This window comes from Limulus polyphemus, unplaced genomic scaffold, assembly GCF_000517525.1.
Source record: "Limulus polyphemus unplaced genomic scaffold, Limulus_polyphemus-2.1.2 Scaffold27, whole genome shotgun sequence".
NCBI lineage: Eukaryota > Metazoa > Arthropoda > Merostomata > Xiphosura > Limulidae > Limulus > Limulus polyphemus.
This window is the reverse complement of record NW_013665637.1, coordinates 94,451-117,713: the sequence shown is the minus strand read 5'-3', so window position 1 is coordinate 117,713 and position 23,263 is coordinate 94,451. Positions and strand designations below refer to the sequence as shown.

The window sequence follows — 23,263 nt, the reverse complement described above, 5'->3', positions numbered from 1 at the left end:
GGTGATGACTAGCTGCCTTCCCTCTAGTCTTACACTGCTAAATTAGGGACGGCTAGCGCAGATAGCCCTCGTGTAGCTTTGCGCGAAATTCCAAAACAAACAAACAAACAATAAAATGTCTAAAACAGAACTAGAGTTTCGTTAGCTACAGTGGGCACATATAGTCCACTGTGTAGCTTTGTGTTTTTTAATAATAACACAAACATAATGTCGATATTCCGATTAGTTGTATAGTCAGAATAATCAAAAATAGTAATAATTGGAAACTCTAATTTCGATTACTTTCTTGAGTCGTGACACTAATTATTCAAAGCCCTTAGTGTCTCAGCTGTAAGTCTGAAGACTTATAACACTAAAAGTTGGGTTTCATAACCCGGGATGGGCACAGCACAGATAACCCATTGTGTAGCTTTCTGATTATCAATAGACAAACAAGTAATCAATTACATAAGCTGAACAAATTTAAATTAATCGAAAATAATAGTGAAAACCTTAAATGCAATATTTCAATTGCTGAATTGTTTGAATAATCGTAAACCCTAATATTGATTTTTAATTATTTCGTAAGATTAATCGTAATTTTAGTTACTGAGTAGTTGAAATAATCGAAAACAACACTAATCACAAACTCCAATTTCGATTAGTAGATTATTTGCGTGATATTAATAGTAATTTCAGTTAATGGCTAGTTAGAATAATCAAAAGCAGTAATAAACGGAAACACTAATTTCGATTAGTTGATTATTTTTGTAACATTAATCGATTCACTGGTAATTTCGTTTGCTGGACAATTGGAAGAATTGAAAACAGTAATAATCGGAAACACTAATTTCGATTAGTTGATTATTTTCGTAACATTAATCGATTCACTGGTAATTTCGTTTGCTGAACAATTGTCTTATAACTTATAACTTTCACATGACATACATTGATAGGAAAGACATTTTTGAATGCATTTGTGTTTGTCAATCATAACTGGGACTTTGGTTAACAATAAGAAGTAGACACTACTGCAATTTCTTTAATACACATTATTCAGAGTAGTGGTACATAACAACATTAAAGGATAACAAGGGACTTTTTGGTTTTTCTAAGTTGTCCTATCCAACAAATTAAGTTAAGCACTAAAAAATTTAAAGCCAGCTTTTATCTTTCAAATATTTATTACACTTTCCCTTAACCTTCCTTAAATTAACTACATCTACTATATATGAAGGGAACACGTTCCATAAGCCAACCATCCTATTAGAAAAATAAAGATGTCTTAGCTGAAGATGACTCCTACCATGTAACAATTTAAATTCATGTCACCTAGTCTTACCATTATCACCATGAAATACGAAAAATGATGAGGTGTCAATACTAGAAAGAATTTCCCTTAACAATCTTAACCAACTGAATCAGATCCCCTCTAACTCTTCTTTTTTTTCAAAAGAAAACAAGTTCAGAGATCTTAATTTAACTTTGTATGACAACCTTCCCATTCCAGGAATCATCCTAGTAGCCCTCTTCTAGACCTTCCCCAAATACAATATATTTTCTAAGGCAAGGAGTCCAAGTCTGAACACAGTACTCAAAACGTGGCCTAACTAATAACCTATGCAATGACATTATAACCTCTTTAGACTTGTATTCAGTATTTCTGTAGGTACAACCTGAAATCCTATTTGTCCTGCCACTAGCAACAGCACATGGCTTAAGAGTCTGATCAACCAGAACACCAATATCTTATTCTTCCGTAACACTGTTATGGTTATTGCATGCCTATTTTGAACATTGAAGAATTTATTTCTAAAATTTTTTCCACATTTTATCAGTACCTCCAACTAATTCAATTGCCCAATTCACAATAGATAGTTCTTGTATAATCTCTTTAAGATTTGCTTTATTGAAATTTTGAACCAAAATCTTTATACCTTATCTCTATATGTATCAAAACATCAAATCAATGATCACTTGAATCCAGATGTTCTCCAGTCTTGTTCTCCAATCTTCACCCTATGAACCATTTCTTTATCATAAATGAACAATAAATCTAAAATAGCATTATTCCTTATAGGTTCTCTAACCAATTGGTGAAAAAAGTAATCCTGAATAGTTTCTAAAAAAACTTTCTCTCTCATAATTTGACTCTTAACATTTCCAAATCTGTGTCTGAAATTAAAATCTCCCATAATTATAACCCTATTAACAGTTGAATTCTTTATCTCACTGTACATTTTCTTGTTAATTTTGTCAGTTTCATCTTGTGATCTGTAATCAAATTCTAACTAGAAACCTTATTATAATCACTAACAGAAACCCAAGTAGATTCATCCTTATTACTATTAGTTTTGATATCCTCAACCTTAACAGGCTGTAACTCACATTTTACCTATAAAGACACTCCTCCTCCCCCTCTTTTTAGCACTCTATCCCTATTAAACAAATTATAATGCTGTATTTCAAAGAAGTTCCTGTCATCAAAATTGTCTACATTTAGCCAGGTTTTAGTTATTCCCATTATATCAAAATCGTTTGAATAACTGCTTTTCACAACTATTCTGCAAACATAACATGTCAAATAACAGAAAAAGAGAAGTGATATGAAATATAAAATACTTGTACTTTTTAGGTTGGTACCTAAAAGCTGCCTCTAATGGATTAAAATTATTGATGAAAGACATATTTCATGAAACCACTTCAGTATTGGGAATGTATTGTAAAAAATATTATTGAATAACTATTTTTGTTTCAGAAATTTGTGCAAAGCTTCACAAAGCTATCTGAGCTAGTCATCCATAATTTTTAACTGATAGACTAGAAGGAAATCAGCTAGTCAACAGCACCTACTGACAACTCTTGGGTAACACAAATCTAATACAGCACCTACTGCCAACTCTTGGGTGACAAAAATCTAATAGTGGGATTTGACCATTATTTTTATAATGCACTCATAAACCCAAAGTGATTTTCTATGATCTTTTTTGTCAATGTGCAGCTAACCCTCACCTTGATATTAATATAAGTATGTTAGTATGTGTGTAGCGTAGAGAGTGGTTATCACCTGTTGATAATATACTAGCTACAACCAAATTTACTTTCTGAAAATTTGTAAAGCAAAAGTTATTTCAAGAATATCAAATAAAAAATATAATATATATATGCTGTATATATCATTTTTGGCAATTCTAAGACTGTCGTTCAGTGTTAAAAATGTGGTATGGACTAAAATCTTTTGTTGTTGTTAAACTTTGAAATATCAAACATTATAAAAGCTGCATTTATTGTAATGAATCAAGCTGAAAACTTATCATGGTAACACTTTTTCAGTTTAATAATTGCAGTATGCAAGTTGCAGTATGCATTCAATGCAAGTTGTTTATAAGCCAATAGTAGATATAACTATATTAAGTATGTACATGATCCATTCTGCTTATATCCCACAGTGATGGTCAATATAATGAAACAGGCTGAAAAGCAATCAGTTATGACCAGATTTTAACTCAAGAACCTCTGAACTTTATCATCTGAATTGTCAAGGCTGTAACATCATGTTAATAACTTTCCACTTTGACCAGTCACCTGTGTATAATAACTGTTTATTTTAGGAAGATTCTGTTTTCTCTCTCTAGGCTTCCCTTATATAAATATTTATCTATTAGTATTACAAATTAAGGAATAGTTATTGTAATTTCAACAATATATATTTATGTATGGAGTAAACTTAGAAAGTTGTAGGGGTATTGGTTGTTAAAATAATAATATTTAGTTACATTTAAAAAATGTTTCATTTTTGTACAGATTTGATGAATCTTAACACAATCCATTACAAGTTTAATTAAAAGTTCAAAATTACCCTAGATTATGAATGAATTATTTTTCACATCTCTGAAATTTCATATTCATGAAGAAATAAGATAGTGTATAAAATATCATATACATGTGGTTAGGAATCAAAAAGTTATAAATTGTTACTAAAAAGCATTGAGAACTGCTGCAATAAACATTATGAAGTAGAGCAGCAGGTATAAATAAGGTGTCAATTAATTGTTGAAAATAGTTTATTTTGTAAATGTTCGCTTGAAACTAAGATAGATTACTTACAGGAGTGGTGTTATATCAGAATTTATTCATATAGATTAGATTTGTGCTGTTATTTGTACTACTGTACTTTTCCTGCAGGTTGAAACAGAGTTTCAACGTTATGACCAAAAATATCCTGTCATGGTATACATTCATGGAGGAGACTGGGACCATGGTAGTGCAAGCACATTCCCTGCACATATGTTGGTAGCTTCACAAGAAGTGGTAGTTGTCACCCTGAACTACCGACTAGGACCTCTAGGTATGATAGTAGGTTATAAAAGTTGTTCTACATACTGAACAATATTACATGCAATGAGATATTTATTCTAATTTCAAGAAAGTGCTTTTAAAAGAAATAAAGCTGAAGAACTTTTACTTGTGTCTTGTGAGTGACTCACTGTAATTTTGGCAAAAATTAAAGGTTTAGAATAGATATAAAATATTTTCACTAATTAAAAAAATTTCAACAAATTTTGTAATGCTTCTTTGTAACCTTTCAGGTTAGAAATTCAACTAGAAAACGTTGTTTGATTCTGTTGAAGTTGTTCATAACCATCAATTTTGAATAAAGTATTATTGATTTTACAATATTTGTAGTGTATTTGAATGGTGGAGGAAGGTACGAAATGATCAAAGCTCTGTTCTTGTAAGTGTTTAAGCAGAATTTCCAAACATAAATTTATTTTAGTAGAACAAGCATAAGATGACTAGGAATGGTACTTTTGTTGAGTATTTAAACTTTAAGTAAAAAATATTATTCCTTTCTTTTTCATAACATTTAATGATGCTTCATTAACGTTTAGCACCTAAATGTTCTTTTAGATACAGGTTGACACTAGTAAAGTCTAATGTGTTTGAGAATTAAAATTATATTTTACTTCAATAGTGAATTATTTTTATACATGAAAATGTATTTATTTTAATTTTGAATTAAAAAATTTTGTTGTAACATATTTATTAATGTTACAGGGTATTTTTTCTTGGTTTTAGACAAAAAAAAATTTAATATTACTCTTGAATGTGACATACATAGAGCTTCTTACAAATTTATGTAAATACACAAGCACTTTCAGATAAATTACAAACCTTCTTCTAGCTATTATAGATATAAACTCTGAATGAATACTGCTGTAACTCATGTAGATTCTTTCTCACTTATAGCATGGCAGCATCAGAATTCTTGAAGGTTCATTTATATTAAAAGTACAAAGTATTAAGCCAGAAATTATCAGTTTTTAATAGATAGTTGCACACTGGATGTTGAAATTCCATGGAGAAATGTACATGTCTATAATGAAAAGTGTTGATTTCTTGCATATAGTAAATACTGATATAATTTTCAAATTTTTGTAATTCATTGTATATGCGTGTCAGTTTTCTATTCTGCTACAAGTAATTTGATTATTCATTAATCAGGCTCTTACTGGTTGAAGTCAAAATTCACTGGTACTTTCATTTCAGATTACATTAAAAAGTACTAATTATAGAAATATGATGGATTGCAAACTAAAAAAAGAAAAAAATTCAGCCAGTTAATTTTTAAGATATCAAATGAGTATAACAATAAGTTGAAAGTTTATGATGGAGTCTTGATAAAATTTTTCACAATTTTATATTCATAGATCATGTATAATATTTTCTCATGACACATTGTAATACATACATTTCCACCTCTGATGTCAATGTGTTTGGGATTTATTGTTTAACACAGCACCAAAGACAGCAATCTTTTCCCTCCTTTGTAGGAAATAACTATATTCTAAATTTTTATCTTTTCAAATTATCTTATCAACTATAGAAAATGATTCAGTTAGTAACTCTGGGATGTTTTTTTTTAAGCCTGCTTATCTCACATTTCATTTTCTCAAATTTTTAGCAATATGTAAAATTGCCTCATCTCATTACTTTGGAATTTTTGGATTAGATTATAATTCGAAAATGACTCACTTATCACATTTTGGAAGTTTTGTAGCAAAATCACATAAAGTATTTCAATTAGAAGCTGTAGAATATTTTATAAGCTTCTTGGTGGTAAATGATTTGTTGAATAGATTATGTTGCTTAATCTATTTCAGGCTTCTTAGCAACAGCAGGTAATGCTTCAGCTGGAAACTATGGAATGTTGGATCAGGTTCTAGCAATTCAGTGGGTGTATGACTTTATAACACACTTTAATGGTGACAAGAACAGAATTACTCTCTTTGGCCCTGGAGCAGGAGCAGCAAGTGCAGGACTCCATGCAATATCTCCACGGACAAGAGGTGAGTTTCATTATGGCTACTGATACACTTAGAGCTTTGACGTTGTTCACTGTGACCTGTAGAGGTGAGTTCATTATGGCTACTGATACACTTAGAGCTTTGACGTTTTCACTGTGACCTGTAGAGGCGAGTTCATTATGGCAACTGATACACCTAGAGCTTTGACGTTGTACACTGTGACCTGTAGATTTATAGATGCCAAATGATTTCAATGCATGTGAAAAACGAATTTGAAAATTTCCCCTAAGATTCTAAGGTTGGCTGCTATGCTACAAAATGAAACTAGGTTAATGCAACAACTTTTTCATGTATATGTGAGGTTCAACATATATGCCTCATCAATTAAAAATAATTTTGTGAAATGGTATTAGCTACAGTACTGTACTGTACTTTTATCGTTTGATATGACATTCATACCTTGGTATGACTGACAACTAACTTTGAGTACTCTAACAAGCTGTGTGATGAAAAATGTTTGTTTGAGTAATACGCAGACTGTTTCATGATATTCAGAAATATTAGATGAACCGATGATACTAAAACAACTCACAGTTCTCTGATATGCTTGACCATACATGACATGCAACCATAATGAACTAATACACATTATTTCAGCATATTTGGCATTTGCAGTGGTCATCTCACTGCAAATTCTTCTTCACTTCTTATCACATGTCCAAACTATCTAAGTCTTGTTTCTCTTGCTTTTTTCTGTGATCTTATAAATCCCAACTCTTTTCCTAATGTCATCACTCAGTATTTTATCTATCAATGATACTTCCAACATCCATCTTAACATTCTCATCTCAGATTTTTCTAAAATACCCTCCTCTTTATTTCTTATGGCCCAAGTTTCTGCTTCACAAAGCAGAACTGGCCTAACTGCTGATTTGAAAATTTTTGCTCTTAGGCTTCAGCAGTATTTTTTGTCAAGAATCACCCCTGAGACTTCCCTCCATTTATTCTATCAAGGCTCTTACACTGTCCTTTACTTTCACTTTGCAGCCTCCTTCCGCACTAATTTTAGAGCCTAGATAAATAAATTTATTTGACTGTTTCATATCAAAGTTGTTACTACCTTTTATCAGCAACTCTTCTCTTCACCCTCTACTGCTTACCCTCCATTTTTCCAGTATTTACTTTTAACCCACCTCTTTCTAGATTTTCCTGTACCTATTCTGCAACCCTTCCTCTGTCTCAGCTGTTATAACCAAATCACCCACAAACAAGAGGTTTCAAGCATTCCTTTCCATGCCTCTTCACTAAAAGCATCTATCTCTATCAAAAACAGGATAGAGTGCTGATACTTGATGTTGACTTACTTTTACTTTGAACTCTTTGGTTCTTCATTGTCATATTCTTACTGCTGTCTTTGCTCCAACATACATTGTTTTCACTGTCCTCACCAACTCTAGAATACCCTTCTTCCTGGGATGCCAGTAAATATTTTCTTACAATACCTATCATATTCTTTTTCCAAACCCACTAAGCACAAATAGAGCTTCTTCTTCCCCTCTAAACACTTTTCCTGCAGTTGCTTGGCTATGGATATAGCATTCACTGTTCCCTTCCCAAGCATAAAAACACACAACATTTCATCAATATTTGCATATTCTCTTAACCAATATTCTACTACCATTTCAAACACTTTTAAAATATATTGTTACGCCTCCATTCGTTAGTTAATTTTCCGTAAAAATTCTTTCCGAAGAAACTTTACCAGTCCTTTCTTAAATAAAACTGGTTTATTCTTTCTGAATACAACTTCGTGATACACTTAATTTCCAGTCGCACTATAACAAACGCTATAATTCACAACGAACGTCTCACGTGCTCGACTCAACTGTCAATTACACATTACATTGTTGCCGTCACATCTTATATATAAAAGAATACTGAAATCTAGTAAACGCTCGAGCATTCAGGAACCTTCGAGAATATGACGTCTATCTAGCATCACGTTATCTCCGCTGTCGTAATAATATTCAGTTAGATTAATTCCTCTATAATTTTCACAGTTGAGCAAGTAACTTTATTATTTGTATATAGGGGCCAGTATGCTTTTCTGCCAATCTGAAGGTATTTTCTTCCCAAATTTCCTGCAGAAGCTGCCCTACGCATTCAATGCCCTCTTATTCCAAAGCCTTTAACATTTTCGTCACTACTCCTGATGGACCACTTGCTTTCCCAAGTTTAATTTTGTCAATGGCTCTCTTCACTTCCAACTTTTTGACTTCTTTCACTGGAGCTTCCACAACTGTCACTTCTTCCAAAACCCCTCTCTCATTTTCTTCATTCCTCATTCTTTTCCATCTTTTCTTAATATTCTTTTCATCAACTTGAATATAACCCTGTTTGTTCTTTATGATATTTATTTCTCCAACATCTACTTTAGTTTGTTTTCTTGATTTTGCTATTCTATATATATTCCTTGTTCTCCTTTCGATGTTCCCAGATTTTCATGACAATCTCTCCAGGCTGTGCTTTTTGCTTTGATAACGACTTTCTTTGCTTTCTTCTTGCATTCTCCATATCTAGTTCTTGGATATTCATCTTCATTATTTGTCATTTCAATAAATGCCCCTCTCTTTTATTTTATTGCTTCTTGCACTTCTTCATTCCACTACCATCATGTCTATCTCTCTTGAGGCTTTCCTCCTTTTGTGACAACAAAAACTTTAGTTGCTGCTTCCATCTGTATTGCTTTCTTCTCATTCCATTTCTTATTTACACTTTTCCCCTCTTCTCTTCTCAGGTCTACTCTCTCCAAATATGTATCTTCTTTTAATTTTGCTACTTCCATTTTTTATTCAGTGATCTTATGTATGTGTGATCTATTTGAGGTTTATAATTTTCAGATAACTTCAGCACACAATATGTTTGTGGTTTTTAACTTGAATTGTTAGATTTTTTGTAGCATACAGCCTATCTGAGATTTAAATATCTCAATATTTTTGTTGTTGTTTCACATGGACCTTTTATATTTTATTAGGTTGAAAAGTTTAAAAGCCAGGACACAACTGGCCTAACTTAAAAACGTCAGTGCACTAATCACTTATCATTTTTAATTTATTAGCAATGGTGAAAAGAGTAATAGCACAAAGTGGGTCAGCTGTTGCTGACTGGGCTGTTATTTTAGACCCTCTACACATGATCAATAATTCACATATACTTGGTGAAGCACTTGGCTGCCCCACAGAATCTTCTTGGAAACTTGTGGACTGTGTACGAAGTCGGAGTGTCCCTGATCTTGCCATCACAAATATCAAGGTTTGCTATTCTATAAATACTCTTTTAGCCAAGATTTGAAATTAAATTCAAGTATCTACAAACCAATGCCCATTTATTTGTTTTGATTTCTGTGCACAAAAAACACCAAATATTTGAGTCTTATATGTATATAATTTTTATAATTGTTTATTTACCCTTCAGTTTTCAACAGATCCTAAGGGGCATACTTACATGAAAAGTTTCAGGAAATATGTAATTTCTGTTATGCTTGATGTGAAAAAACACAAATATCAGGAAAATCAAAGAATTAAAGTCTAACGAAACTTGTCAAATACTTCCATGAAATAAAATGATAATTTTGCAAAGATTTAAAGAGTGCACTTTAACATGGAAGACAGCAGTACTTGAATAATGTTTGAATTAGTGAATTATTAGTGTTTGAAAATAATTGCAACTTCAACTCTAGCCACTTTGGGAACTACACCAATGGCTGGGTGTAAAAGATACCTTAAAAAAATACCTCAAAGCCTTATGTACAAGGTGAAATTAGATATTGACTTTCAGTGTAAGTGTAAAATAGGTTTATCATAAATTGGATAACATGATATTACTGTTCGAGCAGTTATTCACCTGGCTGTGCAAATTGAGCTGTATCCTTGAAATTTTAATATTTATTTCTTCATTAAAGCAGCCCTCCAGTGGAACAGTGGTATGTCTGTGGACTTACAATGCTAGAAACCAGGTTTTGATACCCGTGGTGGGCAGAGCACAGATAGCCCATTGTGTAGCTTTGTGCTTAACTTCAAACAAACAAATCATTAAGGCAAATTTATCAAAATTATTAAACAATGCCAAATACACTTCTCATAATAATTAAAAAATAATTAGATTTTACTAAATAATGTCAATTGTATTCCTCAGTTCATTTCATTTTTTTAGACAAATATGTATGAAGTTATCAGTCATGTGATGTAGTATGAAGGAAACACAGTGTGTTCTCAACAGTCTTAGTAACAGTAAGATGTGTAAAGGAATCCACCTTAGTAGTAAAACATGTCAGAGCCTCAACTTAAACATTTGGGCATCTTCATGATATAGAGATCAGTAATTTGGCTAGAAGATGGTCAAACACAACAAGTTGTTTCACAGTCACTACAAATTTCACAAAGTGTTATTAGCAGATTATGTACCTGCTTTGAGACTCCCACAACCTGGACAGCAATCTGTCTGCAATCTTACAATACAACAACTATTTGGCATCATAGGCTAGGTGCAACAAGTGTGATATAGCTTCATAATTGAATTAGCAGTTCAGAACAGCAACTGGATGACAACTCATCATGCATATGGATAGAAACAGAATTCATAAGGTTGGCCTTTATACTAGATGACCAATCATGTGCATTCCTCTAACCTTTCACTAGAAAATAGCCTTATTTCAATAATGTGAAGAACATGTGGATTATTCAAATGACATAGGTAAATGTCTTGTTCACATTTGAATTGTACTTCACACTGCAGTCAGATATGGATACATGTATGCATGTGTAAGTGCAGTTGTTCAGAACTTTATTGTAATGGATGATAATGCACACCATCACTGTCATCATCTGGTCAGCAACTTCCTGGAAGAAGAGGGCATTGAGCAAACCAGCATGCTCACCAGGGCCAAAGTCAATTGAGCATGAATCAGATGCTCTTGCAGCACATGATCTGCCTCCAAACAGTTTTCTCGAAGTGTGAGTCCTATTATTCTAGCAGCTAATTGGTTCATTCTCTTCAAGTGTGCAACATTAATGTAGATTTGCATTAGTATCTGAGACTGCAAGTTCTCAAATGCACATTTGTGGATATGAACCTCAGTATTATACATTTGCTTATCAAATCACATAACTGGTTCACTTGACACTTGTTTTGCATAAAAGTCATATCTGGAGTGTAACTCACATCATCAAATAACTAATTGTGACATATCTAGCTAGAGTTTGAAAAAGCAAACAAACTGATTCTATGTTTTTTGGTAGTGTATAGTGTATTAGGCTAGATACCTGATAGTGGATCCTGTATATTTCTTTGGACTTAAAAATATATTTTAGTTCTTTATCTTTGGAAGCTACACCCTTGAAACAAAAAATGACAAGTAAAGAAAAAACTTCTGAAAAAAAAAAAGGAAGTAAATGTAAAGATGGCTGACGTAAATCCTTCAAAAACTATGCAAATAAGATAGCAGGGATGACATTTGCATCATCCCTACATAACAGCATAGGCACACAGTATAATAGAACATCAACAGACACAAATAGGATATATTATACACATTGTGATTTAATAATTATATATATTGCTATATGTTAATTCTTGCCTATACTATTATGTAGGGATGATGCAAATGCCATCCATACTATCTTCTTTGCATTGTTTTTGAAGGATTGATATTATCCATCTGTTGGTGCAGACTATATTTCCAATGTCAGGTTTTATATAGGCCATATTCTTTACAGTAAGTGTCTGTGACTTGTTGGTGATAAATTTCAATATGAAATGGATAGCACACAATCCACTTGTTTTAAAATAATATATTCAAAACAAGTCAAGAGTATGTACAAAAATTCGTTACTATATTGGTTATCACAGTTGTATCCACAGTTTTAAATAATTGTCTCTTTTTTCAAAGTCCATACAAGCAGGTTCATTTACTTTAGAATACCCTTTGACAAAACAAATTATTCTCTTCTGTCTCTGTTGTTACAATACAAACTGTGAAACTCACTTTAGAAATCGCATGTTATGGCTAAACTGACATGCAGCCTAACTTCACTTTCACTAACTTATTTTCTTACTTGGTCACCTATATATATATATTACCCAACTGAGGCCAAGAACTTTCTACAAACTATGAAAGGTTATGATGTAACAGTACTCACTTAAAGCAACGAGAAAAACTTAGAAGGTTTGAGTAATGTAACATCAATTCACAAAAACTGAACTACACAACAAATGATTCATAAACAGTTAAGTAGGCAAACCTGCAATAAATTATCACTTCTAAAATACTAAATTTAATACTCACACTTTATAACCATCTAAATCATATCTCATGTATTTAATGCAAATGAAACAGTTGTGTATATCTAATCCCATCCCTACATTTACTTCCTTTTTTTTAAATGTTTTTCCTTTACTTGTTTGTTTTGTTTTAATGCACTTCTCAATAGACATAGGAAGGTTGTATTTATAACCAAGTTCTAAATACAATGAGATTCCAACTGTAATATTTATTGTTTATCTATTATTCACTGGTAATTTCTGTTTCAACTTGTACTTGTGCTTTTTAAAAGAACACCAAGTTTCTGTAAGAAAGCTAATTTCATGGGGTAATGATAATATTGTTTACACTAGAATTATGATTTTTTAAAAATTACTTCTAGTTATTAATAATACTTATAAAAGCGGATACTCCATTTGAAACTATATCCCCTCAGTAAATTGGTTGACACCATTGTTTTGATTTTTTGGTTATCATGTAATTAAAAAAAGCAGAAGAAAGAACAAGAAATTCAAACTTTTTGCTATTTATGGTATTTACAGACATTCACAGAACTTGTGACTCAGCCATTATACAGATATTTTTATAAAAGGAAACACTGTATAGTATTATAAAACTCTGATGACCTATTGAGTTGATATTTAAAGTACCATTTCGAGGGAACAATCCAAGCCATCCATACATAGGCAGTGCTAACATCTGCCTCAAAATATGTTTTAAAACACATTTACATCATCATCATCTTAAAACACTAGTCAACATTTTCTTGATGTTTGTGTGGCATGATTTCAACCATTAGCTTTTTTAGAGTGAAAAATGTTTAAATTGCGAGGTCTCGGCTTTGCTCAAATATTCATGAATATGTTAAGGAGAAAAATAACACTGAATTTATCTTATTGCAAAATAGTTTCGAATTTCTAACATGTTTGTGTTTTGAAATGGTCTTGTTTTATAAAGGTTTGAGTAAATTATATTAAAATGATTTTCAATATATGAATCACCAATCACATGACAACTACAGTCAATACATTAAAGTTGTGGTGGAACAGATTGTACCAGAACTATATTTTGACATTGTTTAATGTTTCATAGGTGGTGTGATTGAACATTTATCACTTGTGGGAGGTATGTAACAGTTCTTTCCATGTAAAATATCCTTACATTTAGATCATAAAATATGTTTAGATCAGAGACTTAGAATTTCCAAGATGGCATAGCTCTTGTACTTAATGGAAAAGAACATGGGAACCGGGACCATCCAGAAAGAGACCTGCAACAATTTATGACCTAGCCATGATGAGCAAAGTATGTTCAAGACAAGGACCAGAGGCAGAATTTTGTAGTTTTTAGGTACTTGCAAAATGTCTCCACTCCCAAACTGAACTTAAAAGTATTGTTTGTTATCTAATTCTCAAGATAAAGGGAAGATGGAGACAAAAGCTAGCTAATAACATGTTATGTGATGTGTATAATAATAGAATTCATAAGAGGATATTGTACTATATTATTTATAGAAAAGCAGTTTTATGCAATAAATTCACCCTAACATTTTCAAAACACAAAGTACTCACATATAAAATTCCTTATAATTGTTTTCTGGGCTACCCCTTTTTGAAATTATTGTATACACAGGCATACGATGCACATACATTGCTACACTACTTGTCTGAAGCAACAGTACACAACAGAATAATGAAGGATCTCTGCCTGGAAATGTGATACAAGTCATATATACAAAAGTTGTTTCCAGGGCATATCCATCCCATTCAATCATCATATACCTCAAGCAGCTGGAGAATGAAACAGGTATTCATGTTATTCCTTATGAAAACATATCATCCAAGCAGCTAGATGCAGCACCTGTGTATTTCTGTTTTATTATACTGTTAAACTGGGTGCTGGGAAACTCTCAACCTTGTACACTAGGATGATTAAAGAAAACTTGCAGTGAGATGTGTTATACTTTAGACATGACAGCTGTATGATAGAGTCTTTTGTGATCGGAACTATGCTGCAGGGCTATTGTCAAGATGTATGGTTGTCAGATAGAATGTGACTGGATGTGGTGATATATACTGTAATGACATGGTGAATCTCCAAAGTCATTTTAATATAATGTACTCAACCTCTGTAATATATACTTAGTATTTGAATTTTTAGTATTTAAAACTACAGATACATTCTTGTGACTGAAAAGTAAAAAAAAGTGTTATCAATATAACCCTTATAATATTTTGTACAATACTTTTCATACTGATTTATATATATTAGCTATAATAGGGCATGTATGTTTGTATCCCATAACAAATTCTCCTTGATTGCCTTTTGTTTGTTTTTTTTGCTTTAGCAGTGGAATGATTTTTGGTTAAATATGACCATTAACTCTATTTGGTTTATTATGAACAAAATAGTATTCTTACTGAAATTGATAAAGATTGATGTTTTTCAATTTATCATCTTTATTTCTAAAGTTGTAATTTTAAAAGGATAATGATGTGAATGGTTATATTTTCTAATTTTATCAAATGAAACATTATTGTAAGGAAGTAAAATAATTTAAACATCAGCTCTACTCCTGGTACTAAAGCTGAGTACATGGAAAGTGGTTGTAGGACAAAGGTTCCTGGACAACTGCTCTCATAGGAAAATTGCCCCCTGGATAACTGCCCCACACAGTCATATCTTCTTATATTAATATAACTGATAAAATGGAAAAATAACCCATATCTCTTATATTTTATAGAAAAAGTAATTACGTAAAACTGTTTAATCCCCTTACTCCAGCTATCCTTTACTGTGCATTACATGAGGTTTGAATGACAAGAATCAACTGCCAGGATAATAAAACATTGTAGAAGATTTTCAAAACTGCAATTTGTTGGACGTTTTGAGAGAAATAACTCATAACTTAAAGCTCTAGTGTTCTTACATTATATAGCTTTGCATAGTTCAACATATTTATTTTATTAAAATAAACAAAATTTAACATGAAACCTGTGTTCTTTTATCCTTCTTAAACAGTTTTATATAATTCATTCTTCTATGAAATGCAAGAAATATGCATTTTTTTCCTATTTTAGTTAGTTTTATTAATATAATAAGATATGGCTGCAGGGGGCAGTTGTCCTAGGGGCAATTTTCCTACAGGGGCAGTTATCAGGTTACCATGGATAGCATACCTGATGTATAAGAAATACTTAGCTTACCTTTTTTCTTGAAACTATAAGCTTGTTCCTTTTTTAATATTTCATTAATACTGACTGAACTGAAGCAGAAACAGTTTTTATTTGTAAAACAAATTTTTAAAGTCTGTAAAATAAATCATTTGGATTGAACAATAGTTACATGTAAATAACTTGTTTTATATATATATATGTGTGTGTGTGTTTTGTAGCTACTATTCTTTATTACATATGGTTACTTTCTTGCAGCCAAAGGTTGGCCGTTTATCTTGGGGGCCTGTTATTGATAGGTACACTAGGAATTATGACCAGTGGTTCCTTCCTGACCCACCAGAGCTTCTACTACAGGATGATAATTTCAAATTCCCTGCTGACTTTAGTTACATGGGGGGTGTAACAAGAGATGAAGCATCAGCTTTTTTGGGTAATGCTATTCATATGTATTCTTTTAACAATTAAAAAAAGTATTATTTTTATAATTAAGGAAAACCGTAAAATGACTATATGACTTGTTTGATTGAGCTGCAGCCCCAATCTCTTAATCAGAAGACTATGGATACTGCATGTGTCACTAGCTCTAGCTAATATCTTAATGGACAATTATGATACACTCACTTATGCTATGTTATAATGCACTGTATTTTTCTGTTACCTTCAAATGTTCTGTCTATATTCCTGTACTCATCTTGTGGAAGAACAAAAGTAGTGTGATAAACAACAGGATTATCTCCTTAAGTCTGAAAAATAAAGTTGCTACCTACATTCAGGTTTTTGTAAGTCAAGTTACAGAATTGATTTCCATTTCCAGAGCTTGTTTACTGGTATAAGATGACATTATATATTATGAAAATTTTGGAATATTTCTTTTCAGCTGTTTAGGAATGTTCTTTGCATTAAGATCATTTATGTTGCTATTGGTAACACCACTAGGCAAGCCATCTTTTTCTAAAACCTAGTTATTGTCTAATTTATTATGTTAAAGTTCATATTATTACTTTATAAGCATGGAATATGGGTATTGCTCTCTGTACATGCAGGTAAGGTTTCAAAGTCAGAAAGTTAGGGTCTGAATACTTTGTTTACTGTTTTTATCATTTTGATTAATCATTTTATTTTTTAGTATTATTTCTCTTCTTTAACTTTCACTTAATGTTTTTCAAACAATCTGTCATATTTGTTTTAATTTATTACCTTCTTGTAATAATCAAAACCTTATAGATTTATACGTGTTTCTTTTGTGACTTCCTGTTCTTGATGAAAACAAAGACAATTATAACAAATTATTTCTTTACTTTTCAGTATTTTCCTGAGTGAATTTTCATTTTTCTAATACATAGAAGGTTTTACAAACATAATCAGGATAGGTTTCATCTTCAGTTAAAACATTTTTATTTTTCTAATAATGTAGTTGGCCTTTAGAATGGATTGCCTTAAGGTAAGGTTGAAGCAGTAAATTTAAGAGTTGAAGGAAATATTTGAATGATACAGATTGGCTGTAAGGTTTTTGTTGTATAATGTTAAATTTAGATCTTTTTTTTTGGAAATCATCATATTAAAAGTTTATGTTCTGATGTGTCTACAAATACCATCTGATGATCATGTTGATGTTCTATTATATGATTGATGGTAATATTTTACTGTTAAGATATTTTAGAAACAAAACACAAACACAAAAAAAAGGTAAAATAACATGATAACAAAGAGACTTGATGGGTGTACAGTCCGTTATTCGTTGATTTTAATATTTGTTAACAACCTTAGCTCCCCTTGGTCTAACTTTATACACTCTACTTTATATTGTTAAGCTGGAAATGGGATTCCCTGGTGGCAAAATTCATGATTATCAAAATCAAGTATTTAAGAAACCTCATATTATTATATACTTACTGATATTTTATTCATGTTGTCTTCAAGAGGTACAGTACTCATCAAAGACTCATATAAGACTCATCAAAACTGTATTTCGTTTGAAAATTCAAATCTATTTCTAATTTGTAAATGCTTAATATTAGAAAACAAACTTGACAAATGTAGTACCAGCACTGAGCAGTATAAGAACATCATAAAAAATACCTAGAGGAAAAGGAGATGGTCTTACACTATTGCTTTCATGAATATTTATGTTCAGTAAATACCATCTCAATTTATTTTGTTTGTTAAAAAAGTAAATATGATACTTTACCATGGAGTATATTTATTATTTCTTTTGGAGAAAAATGTTTTGAAGAATACACTTAAGATCATAATTGTATTTTGACTTATAGTAACAATAACCAAAAACTAATTCCATATAGATATCAATATGAAAAAAAAAGGAATTCTAAAAACTTACAAAAACAAACACTTCTATAAATATATAATGTTATGAAGAAAACTGACTTTGTATTAAATATGTTATGCCTTTTAGAATAGTTTCTGTTATTTTAATATACAAAACTACACTGCATCACTTCTTTATCAGGCTTAGTTATCACAGTACTATTATTTTGGTTAGAAGACCAAGGTTATAGCTCAGACTTATGTAATTAGTTTAATGTTCAAAAGGAGATACATTGATAAGTAAAAGTTTACATTTATCTTATCAGGAAAACATTTTCTTAATTGTCTAACAAGAATAAAAGTTCATTAGTATTGTAATAAGGTACAGTTCAGATCAGTAGTTATGTTTGTAGGTAAAACATTTTGTAATTTTTAGTTGTTTAAACATTTAACATTCATATGGCTATGTAAAATGTGTAATAGTGTTGTAAGATAAATGTTAAAATTACAGTAAAAATTAGCTCAGCCAGCTGGAAAAGAGGATTAATTGTTTTGTTTGACATTTAAATTTCCTATAATATAACCTAAAAGTCACTTTTTTTATAAAATTTTAAAATAAACTGTATGTAAAAGCTGAATCTTTAAAATTGTTGCATGTTATACATGTATTGCCTTTTGCAGCTGTAAGTAGTCAGATGATACACTTTTTTATTCTAAATTTAAACTTCCTGTACCTTAAAATTTTTATTAACTGTTCTGCACATTGTTTTATAAAAAGAGCTTGTAGAGCTTAAGTGGTTATTTGTGAGACACTTAACTATTTAAGTCCTTGCAAATGTTGAAAAAATAAATATGATGCTTTACCATGGAGTATATTTATTATCTCTTTTGGAGAAAAATGTTTTGAAGATTATACTGAAGATTTTAATTGTATTCTGACTTATAGTAACAATAATCAAAAACTAATTCCATATAGACATCAATATGAAAAAAAGGAATTCTAAAATCTTACAAAAACAAACACCTCTATAAATGTATAATGTTATGAATAAAACAGACTGTGTATTAAAATGTATTTTTTTATAAACTTGTTTCTCTTTTCTTCTAGTCAATGACAAAGATTTAATACATCGTAACTATGAAATAACACAGAAGGTGTTTCAAGAAAGGATTCAAGAATATGGAAAGATGTTTAATTATACACTTAATCCAGAAGCTGTCTATAATGCTCTCTCTTTCATGTATACTCCATGGATGGATCCCGAAAATAACACTCTCCTTCGTGAGAGATATATTGATGTAAGTCTTTATGCTACTCCTCCATAGTTCTTTTGATGTGACTTAGATCTTATCCACATAGTATTAGAGTTTTCAATAAGATTTACATTGATAATTGAATGTTTAAAATTTTTAAATTGTTTTGTGTAATTTTTTGCAACAAACTTATTATACTAAATTTTATTTTACGATTTTTATAAACATTCTATATTTATTACTTAATTAAACTGATAAATCAAAGGATGTTCAAAATAATTTTAAAAATAGTATGATATGCTAGCAATTTAATTAAATTTGTTGTTTGATATAAGAGAAAATTCTAGATTATTGTACATCAAATGAATTAGAAAAAAATCTGTGTCAATGAACATTTAGAAAACATGTAGCTCTATCTGGCTCTGTTCCTGAGAAACAGTTCACAACTGCTTATCAAGCTTTCCTATATTTGTCATTGGTTTAACTCATCTTTTCAATACTGTGATTATTCAGTAAAGTCAACAACATATTGATAATTTGCCAACTCTAGACAGAATTGGCTAATTATTATTTTTTAATTGTTTAATTGGTTCTTAGTGGCCCAAGAGGAACAAATAGTTTGATGAGAGGTTACAAATAACAACGTACTTAAAAAACTACAGGAAACAATAGATCATTTTATCTTAAACATTAAATAAGCAACATAATTATGCCTCATTTCTTCATAAAGACAAGATAATATGAATATTTTAATTCAATTATTTGTTATTGTTATAAAATTGTGATGTGTATGTGAACTCTTTCAATCAGATGGTAAGCTCATTTTATCTCTAGAGAAAAATGTATATTTTCAAGATTTAAAAAGAATTGTGTTTCTAAAAACATTGCAAACAGATGTCAAAATGCTAAAAATATGATGTCAATCTGTAAAGACATATAATTTTAAATTTATGGACTAATAATGAATAATATAAAAAATATTTCAATGTTTGATTATAATTCAAAATTGTATGTTCTTTTATTGCTGTAGAGCTACAAGTATATATGATAAAACCTGTATTTGTTAATCATTTAATATGAATGTATCCTTCTTTTAGTATTAGGAAATATAATAATACATATACATATATATATGTAAATGTATCTATTAACTTATATATCTAGTTTTGTAATTAATGAGTTAGCTAAAGAAGTTTATTGTAATAATATTCCTATTCTGTTTATTGTAGTGACATATAAGTAAGGTAGATGTTGAAATGATAAAAAATTTATAACGACATTAATATTATAACAATTTTTATTATAGTTAGTATGATTCTTGTACTTAAGATTAACTTCATTATTAATATGTTTAAGAATGTACCATGAGATTAGACTGTTAAACTAAATTATGGGACTATATTTTAAATGAGAGTTTTGTATTTTTATACTATAGGAACTTGCATTAGTTAACAGCATAAGTAAATATAGATTATCTTAATTATGGAAAGACTAGATTTAAATAGCTTAATGAACTAGTATCTCTGTATTGACTATTTAAAGTTTAATGTTTAAAGTGGTAAATGCTATTTTTATAGTCATGTATAATTTTAGATGCAAAAAGGTTTTTATATAATGTTAATTACATTATTGCTAAGTATTAGATGACATGATGTTGTACTTCTTTTAAAAAGTTATTAATCATTAAGCTTTTTTAGAGCTTTAAACACTTTTGTTTTGATGGTTTCTATGTGAATAGTCTAACCAAATGGTCTTTTATGTAGTTTTTATTCACCACAGTGAACTGTTATTTATAATGTATAATATACAATCCACCACTGTATGAAGCCTAGTCTTGTTCTTTGTCCTTGTCCAGAGTTACTGATGAAGGGTGGAATTCCTTGAAACAGGTATATTCAATGGCAAGTGGTGATTCGAATAATAGGTTGGGCTTCATATTTATTTTTATATCTCACAGTAGTTACACAATCGTTATATATAATATTGTTGTACAGTTACTTGATGGGAGTTATGTATTGGGTATGTAAATCTGTAGTGACAGATTTGGCCAAAAATAACCAGCATGGAAAAAGTTTCTAAAAAAATAAACAAAAAAGGAATTTATTCATTTGGTGCTTTTTGTTTAATTCCACAAACCTACTACTGATAATGATTGCACATGTATTGGAAAAGTCGGAAATTTTCAGTATTGAAAAACTTTTCTTCTTTCAGTTATGTGTTAGCAGTGAGTCCAAAGTTATAGACTAAAGCAATTAGTTGATATAGAACCACTAGGTAAATTTGATTTTACTCCTTAGCCAAAGCTAATGTGATTGATTTCATTACATTTAAATCTAGCATTCTTAAAGGATGGACATGTAATCTTCTGGGTTGATAAACTAGGAAATTTACTGAGAGCTGAATAGTTTTTCCGCTTGATGATTTTTATTAAGTATCACTTCTAACATATTTTGTATAGGATAAGTTAACTAGCTTGCTTTCAAGGAAAGAAAACAGACAAGTTAGCTTTCTAGCTCCTGAAGCTAGAACTGGTTGTTAGCAGAGTCTTAATTCTTGTTCCAGACTAATTGTTTTGAGTCCTGCATCATGTAAATAAACAGTGTTCATGTAATGAAAGATTAAGAATAATTTTAATTATTTATTTTCAGATTAAACACAATTTGCAGTCCTTATCAAACATGTTTTAGACTCAAATAGAAAGCAAATACAAATATATGAAAATGTCCCTTAATAAAATCCATTAGATGAACAACATTCATATAACACAATGCAATATATATAATATATGAACTTAAAAGTTTGTCATGGTAAATAATACTTATTTTTGAAAAACTGTTTTATCAGGAGTATCAAATCAAAATAGTTTATACTACAGTAACTGTTTGGCTTAATGGTCTTTGAAATAGAGACATTTCAGAAACATTACTTACCTAGCTGCACCACTAAGAGCTATTACCTCATGTGCAACTGATGTAAAATTTCTTGTGCAATCCACAAGCCTTGAACAAACTCCTACACCTTCATGTTTCAACATGTATTACACCAAACCATGATGTAATTGTCATAATGCTGTAGCCCTCTGCCAACAGGAAAGTGACACAAACTTCATACAACCTCCATGCACAGTAATCCCCGAGAGCACTAGCACATGATCATAGTCTCATACTTTCCTTGGGACTGCTTGTGTTCAGACATGATATTTCCTGCACCTTTTAAGTTCCCTGTCACTCTGATTGACTGTCTTTCTTTATTTAATGTTATGTTACCTTTGTCCTCATTATTACATTTTTGTTACATCCATCCAATTGCAATTTCATTTCTTTCTTTCTACTAATATAAATATAATAATACTAACAAATTTGCTCATGGATTGCCAATTTATTGTGAATTTTCAAATACATGTTGATTCTACATTTTGAGGACCAGATGTTCCTCTTGAGCAATCTTGTACACCTGTATAAATGGTAGTTGGAAGCACATTATCTGTTCATAATGTTACTGCTATAGTGCATCAAATGGTTGGTTGCCTTCTCCCTACTTCTCCACTTCAGGCCCTTCATCAGTCTGTTTCCTTGTCTTCTGTGGAACCTATCTTGCCTGTGGATGATTTGGACCAGTTTTTCCACCTACCTTCTCATCTGATTCTTTTCTCACTGATGAGGAACAGGTACTTCCTTCATTTCTTTTTTGATATGCTCATAATTCTAGTATGTGGCTTTCTATCTCTTTTGCTGGTATATCATAATGACACTTCATTGCTCTACTTCTTGGGCTTCCTTCTGTCCCAACTCCACAATGATCAATGTCTTCCTTGCTCTACTCCTCTTTTTGGCTCACTTTTTCAATGCACAGAAGAAATGTTGGAAACTTTGCCTGAATGCGAGAGACACAAACGTGAAACCTTGATTCGTGTTTGAGGAATTTTTCCCGCAGTGACCGCCACAAAACCAGACATGTTTGTT

General features: G+C 30.8%; 1 protein-coding gene across 2 annotated transcripts in view; it reads left to right on the top strand.

Annotated features, from left to right (window-relative positions):
- LOC106459304 (cholinesterase-like) overlaps nucleotides 1-23,263 on the top strand; it is a 68,527-nt gene that overhangs the window by 27,639 nt on the left and 17,625 nt on the right. For both annotated transcript variants that reach the window (XM_022385956.1, XM_022385960.1), the window contains exons 3-7: nucleotides 4,165-4,327; nucleotides 6,144-6,329; nucleotides 9,406-9,599; nucleotides 16,038-16,212; nucleotides 19,156-19,346. In XM_022385956.1, coding sequence (XP_022241664.1) covers nucleotides 4,165-4,327; nucleotides 6,144-6,329; nucleotides 9,406-9,599; nucleotides 16,038-16,212; nucleotides 19,156-19,346 — 909 coding nt within the window. The remainder of the gene's footprint in view (nucleotides 1-4,164; nucleotides 4,328-6,143; nucleotides 6,330-9,405; nucleotides 9,600-16,037; nucleotides 16,213-19,155; nucleotides 19,347-23,263) is intronic.